At 29.4% G+C, this 17486-nt stretch overlaps 1 protein-coding gene across 1 annotated transcript in view; it reads right to left on the bottom strand.

Moving 5' to 3' along the window:
- LOC113371448 (L-threonine ammonia-lyase) overlaps positions 1-17486 on the bottom strand; it is a 280098-nt gene that overhangs the window by 112390 nt on the left and 150222 nt on the right. The window contains exon 3 of the mRNA XM_026612075.1: positions 9738-9900. Coding sequence (XP_026467860.1) covers positions 9738-9900 — 163 coding nt within the window. The remainder of the gene's footprint in view (positions 1-9737; positions 9901-17486) is intronic.

Genomic DNA, 17486 nt, shown 5'->3' with positions numbered 1-17486 from the left:
CATCAGTAGCTAGCGCAAGGCACATAATTTTGCACTATTATATATACACTAACTTGTTTTTTTTATTATTTTGTTGAACAGAGCATAGCAAAATATTTGTGAAATATATAATATATTTTGCACAGAGAACGTAGTTTCTGTGACCGAGCCCGAGGCTATAATAACATGTGTTTAAAAATTATTTGAAGAGACCGTTTGAGGGAATAGTTGGCGGGTTTTTTACAATCAGTGTTTCGAAGTATGGGTGAGAGGCTAAGAATCAAAGTTCGGGATCGGACCGCGTAAGGGTAGGTTTACATGTTCGGAATTACGCAGGTTAAGAGGAAACAAATTTGGAAATATTATTAAGTATCACCTGATAATTTTCACAGAGTACGGAGGCATCATGACGTTTATTAACGCAAGATTTAGAAATGCTGATTAGACAAAATTCAGCAAATCTTCTCTGAATAATGTTCCGTTCGTGATAAAGTATACTAGCGTTATAAAAGTCAAAAGAATGTTTAAAATTTTTTATATGTTCTGTTATCATGGTTTGATTTTGTCGTGGGTTTTTAGAGTTATTATCATGTTGTTTTAGTCGTTTTATTAAATTTTGTCCAGTTTCACCTATGTAAATGGAATCACAATCATTGCATTTTAATTTATAAACAATATTTGATGTGCGTTCCAAACTAGTGGGTGATTTGAGGTTGGTAAAAAGGGAGCTAAGGGTTAAGTCTATGTTACAAATTAATCTTAAGTCGACCTTGTGGAACAGTTTTTTCCAAATGGGAAAGAGTTCTTTAATAAACGGGAGACAAACATTACCAATAAAGTTATTGTCTTTGGAGATTTTGGTGGAAGAAGAAGAGGTATTATTGTTATTATTGAGAAATTTGAGTCTATTGTACGTGACAGAGTTTATGAGATTAGGAGGATAAGAGTTATTAATAAGTGTGGTGTGGATTAACGATAAATTAGCAGACCAAAATTGTTTGTTCGAGAGAAGTATGGTGTGGTCAACTAAATTAATTATAGTACCTATTTTCATGCTAGATGGGTGATAGGAATGAAAATTTAAATACCTGCCCGACCAAGTAGGTTTTTGGTACCAATTTGTGATGATACGGTTATCTAAGGTTTTTATAATTTTGACGTCAAGATAGCTGATGGAATTGTTCTGTTCTTTTTCGAAAGTGAAGGAGAGATGTTCATTGAAAGTTAAAATTGTGGAGTAAAAGTTCAAAGTTTTTAACCGGCACATAAGTAAAAATGTCATCTACGTACCTGTAATAGAATTGAAGATCTAATTTGCAAGAATTAAACACTTTGGTCTCTAAATATTGTAAAGATAACTCAGCGAGTGCTGGAGATATAGAAGAACCCATAGGTGTGCCAAAAATTTGGAAATAGAAACGGTCGTTGAATTCAAAATATGTGTTAGAAATTATAAATTTTATTGACTCAAGAAACCAGTGTAATGAAATATTTGTATGACATGAAATTTCGTCCCATCTAGCTGTGATCTATAGTTCTTTTTCCAATTTCTGTCAATTTTTCCCTAGTTTATATTAATTTTTCAATATTCATTCTGTAGATCCACTGATGATGACATAAAATACTATGTCGAAACGTTTGGAAAAATTAAAGATTAACTTCTAAATCTTTGCCTTTTATTTGATACATGCCCTTGAAGAACTTACTCATATATATATATATATATATATATATATATATATATATATATATATATATATATATATATAGATTTCAGAGCAGAAGCGTATTTTTAGAGCCTGGCGATTGTACGTCGACTCATAAATCGTAAAACAACAAATTTCAAAAATTCCTTCGAGTTTGCTAATTAATTTTGAAATATTGCATATTTTAAAATAGTGTTTCATATATAAATAACAAAGATAATAATATATACTTGAAACATAAACTAATATATGTTACATAAACTGATTTTATTTTAAAGAAAAGTGACAATTTTAAAAGTAGAAGTGTTTTTATTAACTTCTATATCGTTTGAAATGTTGTTGAAATAGATAAATATTTAGTATCAAAAATAATAATTAAGACGAATTAACGAAATGCGGTTATTGTAGTCGGGTGTTGTCTATTGAAAATAGTTGGTGGTCTTTCTGAAAACAAGTGTCACATTATGATTTGGAGAAGTCATTAAAATCAATATTTATGGGCTAAAGACTGATGGCTCGCAATGAAAGATCCAGACTAATGCATATAACAATGTTTAATTTCTCAGAAGTAAAAAGCTAAATATTTTAAAATATTTTATACTAAAATATTCAACAATTATAAAATTGTTATTATTTTACTTAAACAGCATAAAATTTAAAAAATTTCACGTGAGCGAATTGATTTGTATGATATTATCAAATTTATATTTAAATATTTGTTTTAGAAACCGTATATCAATTTAATGGATTCAAATTTTTCTTCATGTGGACCAATCGAGAATAAATCAAGCAAATTTCATAAAAATTCGAGAAACAAGTATCGATTTAAAATGTTCATCAAAACAATTATTCCAAATTAAATAATCGACAGGATAAGTATAATAAAATAATATAAATATTTGCTCGAAATATATAAAGACTATTTCAATTGTCGCATCTGTTTGATAAGTGTGTGGGAGAAGTAATGTATATGAAAGTATAAACTCCACTTGTATAAAAATATATAAAATTTATTGACTATAAAAAATAATGCTATAAAAATATGACAAGTCCAATTATAATATATTTCTCCAATCACTTGCCTGCTTGATTTCCCCACGCACTCCTTGCCCAGTGTTGACCTCACAGTTTAAAAAAAAATACAGGAAAACACGTTATAAATAAATGGTGGGAAAACAAATTATAGCAGTGTTGTTATACTGGTCAATTAGAAATACATGACAGTTTCGTCGGCAGATTCACCATATGGTAAGTAATTCGACCTCCCATCATCTTCAAACTCTGCATATGGTTCTGAATATAAGTCATGTAGTGAACTTCCTGAACCTCGATGTCTTGATGAACTTCGAAGATTCAGACACGATCTACTGTATTAATTTTTAATTCTACAATATTTTGCGTAAACAGATGGCGCACTGTAAGAATATGAATCTTCACAATAATTAAAATAATCTTGTCGACTTCAGTAGCTCTTTGTATCATACATCGGACTCTCGAACCGGATGTGATTCGATGGAGAGCGTATTAAAGAGTCATCATCTTGACAGATGCAGTTCCAAAGTTTAATGCATCAAAAGACGATTTGTTGAGTTAACGGACAAGGAGAGGTTGAAGTGCATTCTAATGAAAGGCTCCAAATTATTTTTTGTGTCAGCAATAAACACTGAGGTCTTGGTATACTAAATGGGTATACCAACAAAAGTCCGGTATCAGATAGTAAGTGCGTTAACTACGATGAACCGAGAACTGGACGTACCTTATAGCATGAAGACCATGGTGCTGCATAAAAATCTATATTTTATAAATCCTCAAAAAAAACTCCTTCTTTGTCTTCATCTCAAACTCCGTGGGTCACCAATGTGGGAGTAATTATGGATATGATAGTATTAACTCCACTTGTATAAAAATATATAAAATTTATTGACTATAAAAATTAATGATATGAAAATATGACAAGTCCAATTATTTTTCTCCAATCACTAGCCTGCTTGATTTCCCCACAAGTCGCGTATTGTTTTATACGTTTTATTGAAGCAGAATTTAATATTTTAGAAATCATTTTCAAATTATTTTTTTTTTAATATTTTTCGGATTTGTATTGCTCTATCGCGGTGGAAAATATGGTTTCTTATTTTGTAGAATCGGTGTGGAATAAATAAAAATATTTTTTTGTAAAATCTACTTTACGAAATTATTAATCATATGTTATAATATATCTACTTTTATTTTTAACTTTGTGTTTTATATAGTTCCATGCATGGACATATTAGATATAGTCAATACGAATGCAATATTAGCTGCAGTTATATTTAAATTATTATTATCGAAAATAAATAAATATGTAAAAATAAATTTGCACTTGACAAAATATTGTCGATAATAATCTTTTCAATTTATATATTGTGTCGCATATACGCTAATAAGAATTGTGTTCTTTATAAGTATGAATAATAGTCATAAGTAAATTTATTTGAACGATGTATAATTCCATGTAACGGTAAATCTGCACGACGACGCTTAATAAAAGTTTATGATAGCTCATGGACCCTCGGCGAGCTATCATAAAACTAGAAATATTGGGAATATTTTAAAATGTAAAAATATATATGTCAGTTAGTCCTGAACTGTTGAAGAAGTAACATCTAAAATATTATAATAAAGCGCTAAATAAATTTTTGTATCTGAATGTATTCTTTGATTTCACATACTTTCAGAAGAACAACAAATGTTCCAATTCTCATCGTTATGTATTTCAAATAAAACTCTAATCTACTCAAGAAATTATCAAAAATTGGTTACATTCAATTATTAATTAGCATACACGTCTCCCTTGCATATCTATAAACAAAAAATTCTTCGTACGGTGGTCTGTTTATCTGGTGGTCCCCTTCAAGCATTTGCAGATTTATATTTTTTAAAGAAAATGTTTTTAATGAACGATTATGCACTTTTCTGATAATTCTCAGGATTCTACGTTCGGCGGAACAGCTCAGTTTGTGAGAAAGTGAAAGGTAAACTAATAGTGCATGGCATCGTACCTTAAGGCAATATGCTGGAACTTCCCGTACCATATATATATATTTTTTTTAAATATTTTTTTTAAATTTGAAAAACAGATTTTTGAGAACGTAAAACTTTTGAAAAAAATACCTTTTTGAAAGATTAGATTTAATAAATATTTTGAACTTTTTAAAATCAATCGCGTAACGTTAGCTGCGCAGAAACAAAATATCTAAGCGCGTGAGCGCCGCGTCGCAGTCAAACGGGTAAACAATGGTATGGAACCCATAGAACGCCAAACACAATTTATTTCTATTATTATTTATAAAATATATGATAATTTGATGTGCATATGTCTAATGAGCATTTTTGTCCGCCAAATGACTTTTCTTTTACTTCTTTTATTGGATCACCGAAATCACTAGACCTGCCTTTCCAAAAAATTTCAGATTTTAGTACGATATTAGAAGTCCTGCTTAAGACAAAGTGACACTTACGGCAAATATGGTCTCTAACAATACAGAACGACTTATTAGCATAATATTATTCAGTCAGATTTTCTGGCTAAAACAAAGTACTCCTTCGCAAAAGTAATAATAGGTTCAACTTCTCAATTTGAATAAGTTAATTAATTTTGAATCGAAATTAGGCTTTGAAATGAAAATAAATAGTTATTATAATTGAATATTTGAAATGTTGAGTTAAAATTAATTAGTAATAGAAATAATAATATAGGATATAAAAATAAAACGTTGTAGGTGTCTAAATGATACAAAAAAATGGAACCGTCGCCGGTTTCCAAAATTTGGGAACCGGTTCCAGAACCGGAACCGCGCTGGACCCATTTCCGGTTCACAGCTCTAAAATGTAATGTCTAGATTATTATTGCAAAAAGCAGCTGAGATGTGCCAGAAATTAAAATAATAAAAGATAGAGTATATGTTTGACATATAAAATTATATAATTCAGTCTGGCCAATTATTATTTTTAACTAGTGCATGTCGTATTTTGTCTTACTTATTCAAAAAATTAATAAAAAGTATCATTATGTTCAAATTTCATTTATTGACATTGAATACGGAATATTTACTCCAGTCAATGGAGCTGTTTGGGTCTGATTTTTTTACTGTGTTCCAATTTGCATAAAATTCTGGAACTAGGTTCATCTTACTCTCAAGTTTAAAAGTGAAAATGATTTGCCGCCACCCTCCGGGGGGTTGACACTCCTTCTCAGTGGTGTAATTTTATTATTTCAAAATAAAGTCGGATATCGATAAAAAACTATTATTAAGAAAAACATGTTTCGTAATGTTTTTTTTAAAAAAAGGTAAATACTTTTCAAATTACTGCACACTAAAAATTCGTTTTGTTTCGGCATTTTTTATCGTTTTTTTTTGCAAATATCTCTAATAATATACATTTTAACAAAAATCATGTATTGAATAAAATTATATTAATTTTAATCTCATTAAATTGGTGTTTTATAAAGTGTTCTAAGAACAATATCAAGCTAGATATGAAAATGGGGATTTAGAGTGCTCAAGATAAGCTTTAAAGTTAGTATTGCTAAGAGTCTTCTGCATGTAGAATGAGTGAGCTATCATGCAAATAAAAGACGCATACAATGTTTTTTTTTTCATTTAAATCAAATTGTTTTATAGTGCCATTTCCACCAAAATTAAAATTAATCGTATTTCATCCAGAATCAACTTGGTTCAAGAGATTTTGATGGATTCTTGATTATACCGCATACCTTATCATCATATCGTTAGTACAAGCGATATTCAAAAAACTCACGATTGTATGAAAAATTTTTTTTTAAAAAAAACAACTATTTTTTACTATATCTCAGAAATAATAAAAGATACGTATAAAGGTATATAAATGAAAATTAAAGGTTTTTTGCCAATTATCAGGCTTTTCAAGTTTTTTTGTTACAAAGTTACGGTAACATTTATGGTGAGGTAATTTGTTGCCCCTTTAATTACCTTTAAAATAGTATATTCAGAATTACAAGAGTTACAATCCAATTATTGCGGTGGCAATAACTTTCCCAGAGGGCAAATTGTTAGCACTTCTAAACTTAAGAGTAAGATTAGCCTATTTCTAAAATATCATGCTAATTGAATCAAAGTAAAAAAATTCACACGTTATGTCCAGTTACAAAACTAATTTTGTTGATCGTAGATTGAACAGAGCACATGCGAATAGGATTTGACATATAAAATCACTCAAAATATGAACTTAAGTAATAATGTATATTGAATTTTTAGTGAGAAAAATGAAATTTAGATATTAAAATTACTAAAAACCAGATGAAATATGGCACAAGATTTAAAAAATTATAGGCTACATTAATGAAGCGATTATCTTGGGTGGAAAATCAATGGTGGTATTGTACCTTTACCGCGGATGCTAAATATATCATTTTTTTCAGAATTTGATGTACTGTTTAATAGACTGCAATTTTCAATGTGCATATGCTATGTATTTATGGTTATAGCATAAGATCCACATGTTAAAAATTTAAATCTTTAAAAAAAAAATAACAAATTCAGAAAGAATTAATATATAGCATGCGCGGTAATGGTACTATATCATCTTGGATTTTTTTATCCAAAATAATTGCTTCAATAATTTTGCCTATAATTTTTATAATTTTGTACCATAATTTAACTGGCTTTTAGTATTTTAATATTCAAATTATATTTTTCTCACTAATAATTTAATATACATTATTACTTAAGTTCATATTTGAATTACATTAATTTGTCAAATCCTGTTCAAAATGTGCTCTATTCAACCTACTATCAACAAAATTATTGCAGTAAATGTAGAGGAAGAAAGCGTAAGCCCAGTGAATTTTTTCACTGTGATCTAACTTTCTTGAAATATTTGAAACATGCTAATCTTAATCTTAAGTTCAGAAGTGAAAAGAATTTGCACTCCGTTACACCCCCCGGATTAATTGGATTATAACTCTTTTAATTCTAATTTTATAATAACTTGTAATATATTTCTCTATCATAAAATTTAGCGTAACTTCTCTTATTTTAAAACGGCGGAGTGTTAACGGGCTCGAAAGGCCTCTGGTTGGACAGCCACGCACTCCTCAAACGATCATACCTCTATCAATATTTGTGTAATCTTGAATTTTCATATATATACTTTTATACGTGTTTTTTTCAGAGATATTATAATGAGAAATTTGTTGTTTTTTAAATGGATTTTTTTATGAAATCCTGAGTTTTTTGAAAATCGTTTATACTAAAGTTGTGGTATTTTCTAGAATCCATCAAGATCTCTTAAACCAAGTTAATTCTAGATGGAATACGATTATTTTTAATTTTTGTAGAAATGGCACTCATAAACTATTTGAGTTTTTAGAAGAAAAAAACATTGGTTGCGATTTTTATTTGCATGGTAGCTCACTCATTTTACACGCAGTAGTACTCATTTTAAAGCTTATTTTGAGCACTATGAAAACCCATTATCATATCTAGCTTAATATTGTTTCTAGAAAACTATAAAATAGCGATTTATTAAGATTTTAATTGATATAAATTTGTTCATTACATGGTATTAGTAAAAAACGATGAAAAACGTTATTAATAAGGAGTTTTGTAGTTATATGGTCCATGACATTTATATTTTTAGAGTTTGACAAATGTCACAGTCCACAGAAGAATGAAAATTATCAGCAGTACGAACTTGCATTATATTACATGATTTCATCATCCGAATACGCTTTCTAATGCATAGAAAGAAGTTTTTTCAGCATTCCAATATATATATACATTTTCAAGTACATATATTTTTAATTTTAATAATTTAAAATAATTTTGATAAACAAACCGTTCCTTTCATAAAAGATTTTTCTCCTAGCGAAATCTATTTTTCAACTGGGCCCTATTCCTTCCCTTTCCTATTTGATATTGCGTTTCTTGATCTTGAATAAAAAATCCAGATTCCGACGATCGTTGAGGCAGTACAGTGCAGTGAACGACTTGTAACGTATAACACATAATGCTAATATAGGTTTCTATATTTTATATTTTATAACACACTGATGATGAGACAAACCTAGTATCGAAACGTTTGTGAAATTATTATTTAATAAATAAGTGCAACAAAGAGTGTTGTTTGTTCATATTTCTAAATTAATATCCATCTATCCACTCAGAATACATTTGTCATATAAATATATGTATGTATATATATATATATATATATATATATATATATATATATATATATATATATATATATATATATATATATATATATATATATATAGGGTAGAAATAGAGTGGGGATTAAAGATCCGCGGGTGAAAATGTCTACTACCGATATCTCAAAAATTAATAAAGTTGATAAATTTTTAACAACAGCATTTTAAAGTAGCTGTAGTATGACCTTGATTCTTACAACACTGCTATCAGGAGAAAAACAGTACTGTTTGTAAATCCATATTTTGTTGTTAGTTTTTGTGGTCGAGAGCACTATTTCTTAGATTTATAAGAATAATTGTTAATTTTAAGTTAGATTCAACAATTTTTTTAATAACCTCTATAAAAGGTGACACCTGGGATAAGTAAATAGGAATATAAAAATTGCAAATAAAATTAAATTAGGTTGAAAAACAATTTTATCAAAAATATGTCGCCGCCTTAATTTACCCCATCTATGTGGTAAAAACAACCAGGTTAAATATTTCAAAAAACAGTTTGAAAGATTCGGAAAAAAAATCGGATAGAAACTAAAGTATTTCAAACTAGATATCGTTGTAATATCCACAGTTATGTCAAAATTAGTATTTATAGTAATTTATCGTGCAATAAAAGTACATAAGGAACAATTTCTAATTACTTTAAGAAGTGTATTAAGAATAAAATCTTTTTATAGTAAACCAACTAACTCGTTGCCATTATTATTGCTCTAACGTGTATTGAATATTTAGGTGATTAACGTAATTCAAATATAATAAATATGATAACTCACAAGTTGCTTATTTATATGGGTTAAATATTTATAAGAATAATTTAAACTAACAATTATTTTGCACTTTGGATACAGCTGTTTGATAGCAACTGCGACACCCGCAATGAGGCCCCCACCTCCTACTGGTACGACGACAGCATCTGCTTCACCAACTTGCTCACAAACCTCAAGGCCTAACGTACCTTGACCAGACATTATATGCGGATGATCATACCTAGAATTATACACGGTTTGCATTAATATACATGCACACGCACACATATAAATGTCTATATATATATGTAGCGACCTGTCAACACACGTCGCATTTCAACTTGACAGATGTACATTATTTTGAGCTCATCATAGTGTCAGCGCGAAAACAAAAAGTTCATTCCTCAGTTCGGATCTCTCTATTGTCTCTCATGTCGAAATGCCAAAATTATACTGTCAACACACGTCGCATTTCAACTTGACAGATGTACATTATTTTGAGCCTATCATAGTGTCAGCGCAAAAACAAAAAGTTCATTCGTCAGTTCGGATCTCTCTATTGTCTCTCATGTCGAACTGCCAAAATTATAATTCTTAACTTTTTTTCTTTTTAGTTATAAATACTCAAATAACATCTACGTTTTATAAATGATAAATATAATTACACATAGTGTTGTTACTATTGTCATAATAAACAAAATACGTAATATAAAGAACACGAGTTTCTTTACACACACACACTCACACACACACATATATATATATATATATATATATATATATATATATATAAATGATACAATATATATATATATATATATATATATATATATATAAATGATAAAATTGTTTCTTGATCCATCCAGTAATTAAAAACAGTTTTATTGAAGGAAAATGCTTTTATTCAGAGAACATACGTTTTGGGTCTTGATTTGACCCATCTTCAGTGCATACAAATAAATTTGAAAAAAAACACAAAAACACGAAATTGCACGAAAAAATAAATATGAAACAAAAAATTGATAAAACGTCGAGTTATGATAAATTTTAAAAAAATTGTAAAATTAAAATAAATAATATATTTTATTATAAAAAGCTTATTCCAAACGACCATGTTGTCAGCTTGGAATATATATTACGTGTCACGTACATTCAATGTGAAAGATGGAAGGATTTGACATGTTAAAAGTGCGGTTCACGTTTATCATATGTTCTGAAAGCATCGTTTTGAATTGATTTGGGTTTCTAGAATTATAACATATATGCCTACACATTCACATGAATACATATGTATTCACATGTACACAAAAGTATACATATACATATATATATATATACATGTAAAAACTCAAGTAATTTCTGCAACGACTTGTGTATAATACACTCTCCGAAGCGCATCTAAAATCTTTAAAAAGATTTTTAGGGGTCATTTAAAATTTGCTGTGTGGGTAGATAAGGATCGGGTTTCATAGCCGAAATTGAACTGGTAATGTTAGGCAAGGTTTGTTTAATCAGAATTAGTTTTGTTAAAAGAAGATAAATTTAGAAACATTATTGAGTATTATTTGATAGTTATCGCAGAGTGAGGAGGCATTATTTCTTTTGTTTATAGCGTAAATGTCTAATGTGATGAGACACGATTCTGCAAAACGTCTTTGAATGGTGTTCTGTGCGTGGTAGATAATACGGGTATCATAAAAATTAAAGAAGTGTTTGAAATTTAAAAAAAAAACTAAATTTGTGTACATAAATGTTAAAATCTAAGCACTGAATGAATTGTGTTTACAAAGATTTTTTAAAAAATGTTCAAACTGGTGAAAATGTATGCTTTCGGAATGTAATAAAAAAGGACACGCTTCATTCAGTAATTATGTTGTTTGGAAATTGGTCAAGAAATATCATTTAATCATTACAGAGCGAATACCTGTCAAGTCGCTTGTTGATTGCTTCAATGTTTAAATATATTAGACAACCTTCACTATATCTTCTTCTAAACATATTGGTTACAAAATGTAATATACTCGCTTTAAGTTAATCAACGGTACTCTAAATTTTCGGATCAAAATTAGATTTTAATTTAGTAAATAATGTTGAAGGATTGATGTCTGAGGTAAGGACTAATATTATATTATGTTTGGCAAAGTTTTTTTCGTGCATAGTAAATATCGTTTATAAAGGGTGAGGTAATAGTTGCTACGTAATTTTCGCGCTTTGAATTTTCAGTTGAAATGCTATCGGGGTTTTGTAGGCATAACGTTCTGTTTCTGGTTATGGATTGGATAAAATGTTGAGGATAAGAATTTTCACTTAAGATTTGTGATATAAGAAAACAGTATAACATGATCTATTAAGTTGTTAATGGCCCCTATTTTAGTTGAGAGAAGGTGGAAAAGTTACTCAACTTAAAATATTATTATATGTTAAGTAACTTTTTCATCAGTGTTTCATACGGACAAGACAGAATACAAGACGACATGACGAATATTACTAAGCTCTTACCACAAGACACGCAAATTACAACAAAAGACCTCAAAGTTCGTCGTCTTGGAAAACCAACTACAGGTAAAATCAGGCCATTATTAATTGAAACCCCATCCGAAACAACCGCTCGAATCTTAATAAAAACTAAACATCCAAATGGGGTTTCTATGAAACATGACATGACGCCCAGACAATTAAGTCATCTGAAAATGCTGCAAAACGAACTAAACTCAGATATGGAAAATGCAGACAAAATGATTGAATATATAAACCGTGTCCCTAAAATAGTGAAGCTACACTCCTTTTGCGGGTCAACGCAGGAACGAACATCTTGAACGCGGCTTATTAATCTACTATCAAAACACTAGGGGTCTTAGAACAAAACTGAACACATTTCGAGCGTCATCCTCTGTGAGTGTGAATGATGTAATTTGTGTTACAGAGTCATGGCTAAAGTCTGATATTGCTGATGGCGAGGTAATCGACAACACATATGCGATTTTTAGGTGCGATAGAGATCAAATCAGTGGAAAATATCAAAGAGGTGGTGGTGTATTCGTGGCAGTGAAGCGGAGTTTTTCAACGGAGTTAATTGCACTTCCTAATAATAATATTGAACAAGTCTTTGTGAAAGTTAAAACTGCACCACATGACCTAATTATCTGCTTTGTTTACCTACCTCCTAAATCAACCGTAGACATTTATAAAGAGCACATATCTGCAATAACATCAATATCCGAAAAATACTCAAAAGCAAGTATATTAATCGCAGGTGATTATAATTTACTCAGCAGCCTACAGCAAGAGCATTGTTCGTGCTTGATTTATAAAGAGTTGTCACTACTAAACTATCGGCAATTTAACAACATCCAAACTCACAGTGAAAAAACGCTTGACTTGTGCTTCAGTAATATACATGCAACTGTAGAGCGTTTTCATGCTTTAACTCATAAGGACGCTCATCACCCAGCATCACTCATGAGGACGCTCATCACCCATCTCCTTCCAAAAGAGACTACTACATACCAATTTAATATAGCGAATTATGCTGGCCTGAATGACTATTTCTTTAACACTAATTGGATCGATTTATACAAGACAACTAACATTGATGAAAAAATAGATAAACTATATAAAGTAATAAATAATGGTTTGTTACAGTTTATTCCGCTCCTATCCTCCAAAAACACTAATTGTCCCAGATGGTTCTCAAAAGAACTCATATCCATCATTAAACTTAAAAAAACTCATACAGAGTACAAGAAAAATATATTCAGATCCACATATAATGAATTCTGCCAACTAAGGTATGATTGCAAGAAATTGAGCAAATTTTTGACATTATTCAAATACACCTGACACTTCGACTTGGAATGGTTTAGTGGCTTATGAAGGAGAAAATATTGCAAACCTATTTGCATCTTTTTTCAAAAGTACTTATGCATCTAGCATTAATAAAACTACATCTAACGAATATGAGGAGGTAGCAAATACCATCGACGCCGATCTCTCAAACGTAGATGTGAGTTTTGATGAAGTATATAATCAACTGTTAAAATTAAATGTAAGAAAAGGAGCCGGTCTAGATGGATTACCTAATACACTTCTCGTAAATTGCGCCGCCAGCCTCCGTAAACCACTCACACACATCTTTGCTAAATCCTTACAATATGGTAGTTTCCCGTCAGCTTGGAAATCAGCTTATATAACACCAATCCATAAATCTGGATCTAAACCAACAGCCGATAACTATCGTCCCATTTGTATCCAATCTGCTATTTCTAAGTTGTTCGAAAAATTAGTGCCACTAAAATTGTCGTGGTCTTTTAAAAATATCATAACCACAAAACAGCACGGCTTTTGTGGTGGCAGATCTACAACAACAAATTTACTATTATATACAGAACAAATATTAGGCGCAATGAACAACGGCCTGGATGTCCATATAATCTACACAGACTTCAGTAAAGCGTTTGATTTCGTCGCTCACAATATTCATTGTTAAGGAAGCTCAGAGGCAAAATGTTTAAACTGGTTTATATCTTACTTAACAGGCAGGCATCTACAGGTGGGGCTAGATGACCATTTATCTGAAAAATACGAAGCGATATCTGGTGTACCGCAAGGATCACACTTGGGACCAATATTATTCAATATTTTTATTAATGACATAGGCACTGACTTCAATTCTGATTACCTTTTATAAGCAGATGACCTCAAAATCTATAAAACTATAAACTGTAATGATGACAGATTATCGTTACAACAAGACATTGCGTAATTAAACAACTGGTGTATAAGTAATAAACTTAAGTTAAATGCTAAAAAATGCGCAGTGATGATACTATCTCGATCCCACATTAAACTTAAATTTCAATTCAACAAGATTACTATTTAGAAAACCAAAAAATAATTTCAGTGACTTCTATAAAAGACCATGGAATTATTTTTGACACCAAATTAAACTTCTCATAGCATATTATTAAAATCTCCCTTCAAGCCCTACAAACACTTAGCTTCATCATCAGGAGTGGTCGAGATTTCCACAGTACAAACACACTATACATTCTGTACTCCACACTCGTCAGGCCTATTCTAGAATATAACTCCATAGTTTGGACACCTCACACTGAATTATCAAGCAACACACTTAATAGAGTGCAGAGGAAATTTGGAAAATACCTTAAGCACTTTGCGCAATCGAAAAGAATTAGTGCACATGAAAGCGAATTTTTTTTACTGAAATGCGAGGACAATAACCTAACCAAACGACAGCAAATTACTGATCTTATTTTTTTTCATAAGACAGTAAATGGCACAATTAATTTTCCTGAGATTCTAGAAAAAAATAATTTAATATGCGCGAGACAAGGATTAAGAACAAACCGTATTGTGCAGACTTCAAAAACGACAAAAAAACTACATATTGAACAGTCCAATGAACAGAGTAGCAATGGTGGTCAACGAAGTGCTCAAAACTAAACTTTTTTTATTCATCACATTATTCATTTATTAACATTGTTAAAAAATAATACTTATTAGAAGTTGTTAGAATTACTAGTGTGTTTGAGTCTACATATAAGTGCATGTGCGGACGTATATATGTACGAGTGTATGTATAGTTGCCCGTATGTGTGTTTGTATGTGTCTGTAAAAATAACATAGTTTAACATTATTATGTTACATTACTATATAATTAACTGTATATAGCCGATTGGCGTATAATAAATAAATAAATAAATAAATAAATATAGAGCAATATTGCAGGTAAGTAATTTTTGCTTCTCAATTTATATGTTTATATTTTTTTTTATGCTTCATTTTTTAAGAAAAAGTGCATAATCCATTCCTTTATAAAAAAAATTCTGTAATCACCATCATTAATATTATTATTCTATATTTAAATATTGTTCTTGACTTAAGAACCTGATGATGCAACGTCCTAAGAGGGCGTTTATTAATCACGTGAGGTTTCTAGCAGGAGGGGGGGTTTGACAAAAGATCAAAAAATATCACGTGGGGGGAGGTGTGCAGTAAGATATCACGTGTATTTATTTTTTAACAAATTTCTTTAAAAAAAATCTAACATTTTCAAAAAAAAATTCAAAAAAATTACAGTTTTATTACGTAACTAAAAATACACGTGATGTTTGGTAAGGGAGAGGGGGGGTTAGTTTGAATATCACCATGTATCACCAAGGGAGAGGAGGTGTCCAAAAATTTGATGGACGATCTCTATTCTATTTATTATTTATAGTACGTGACGTATGCACATTCGCGCTCTGACTATGTACCTTGATTATTCATCAAAGCCGCGCGACTTGCATTATTACACATTACGCCACCCCTAAATATTGTTGCCTGTCCTCAGGAAACATAAAAGAAAAAATTGCAAATTTTTGAGGTTCTTCTCCTCATGAAAAATTTATCGTCCTCGATAAATATATAAAAATAAAAAATAGTAATCTATGGTATAATTGCTTATAGCAAAAGAGAGAAAAAATTGAAAATTATTGGCAAAATGTGAAAATTAAAATATAAAATTTTATAGTATGTTTGCAATATAATAATTAGTTAACAATTTTGATGATAATATTGGTAAAAGAAACTTATTATCTAACAATTTTTTGATAAAATATTGTTGTAACATTTTGCTGCATATTGCGATTTTAAATCGTTCAATAAAATTATTTTGATTTAGTTTCAATAATTTATTTAATTTCAAAAGATTTATTTTGATAATACAGCAAAATATTATAAACAATTATTAGTTACATTATTAGGTCATTCTTATTTGATACAGTATGCAATTTAATATCATATGAATTTGCTCCTATTGCATAATTTGTGTGTCTTCTTTGTCAATGTACGCAGCATTAAAATGATTAGGTAGACAAAGAGCAAAGTTTTGACCTACTTGATTTATATTGTTTATAAGACATTTTTGAAAAATTCTTTGATGTATTATAAAATGAAGTTTCTACTAGGATAGTAAAATAATAGAAAAACAACTATTTGCAATAAGAATATTTGCAAGGTGCAAAATCTTTTTTTTTACAAATTTAATATTATCAAAAGTTGTTTAATTTTGTCTGATAACTTATTTCTTCGATTCGAATTTTAATAAATGATCAAAATACTCTGCGTCAGATTCAGTTTAATGTTTTGAATATGATGATTAAAAAGCGCGCGGTTCCTAACTGAATGAACCTGTACGAGAATCCTGTATCATATTCGAAATATATGAAAATTCAAAAAAAAAAAATAAAAAATGGCTTGCACACTTATTGCAATTCTGATATATTACATCTAGATAGAAATATATAAAAGATATTGATAATTTACTTTACTTTCTAATCTAACAATTATGTGTTGTCACATATCTCTACATTAATAGATACCTTGGCCCTCTTGATTTTTTAACTTTTATTTTCAAATTATATTTTGAACATTTTATTTGTACTAATATAAAAATATATACTAATATAAAATATAAAAAAAATAATTTGGAACTTATTATATTTAGAATGTCAGTAATAATAAAATATGCATGGCCATTATTATTATTATTATTATTATTATTATTATTATTTAAATTATTATTTCATCCATGTGAATTATTGATACTTTGCATCAAAATTTCTATAAATATAAATTTCTATTTTTGTTTTGGTCTTATTATATCTGCTTTGAACGCTCGAAATTCATAGTTAGTTATTATCAATAAAAATAAAAAATACATCTATAAAAACATCAATATTTCAAATAAATCAGAAACAAAAATTATGGAAAATAATTCAAAATCAAAATTAAAATTTCAAATAAATGATATGATAATTGTATGGA

Source organism: Ctenocephalides felis, unplaced genomic scaffold (assembly GCF_003426905.1).
Source record: "Ctenocephalides felis isolate EL2017-DRISC unplaced genomic scaffold, ASM342690v1 CF-g0.4_SCAFFOLD_01492, whole genome shotgun sequence".
NCBI classification, from domain to species: Eukaryota; Metazoa; Arthropoda; class Insecta; order Siphonaptera; family Pulicidae; genus Ctenocephalides; species Ctenocephalides felis.
Note: the sequence above shows the minus strand (reverse complement) of the source record. Positions and strands in the feature narration are given on the sequence as shown.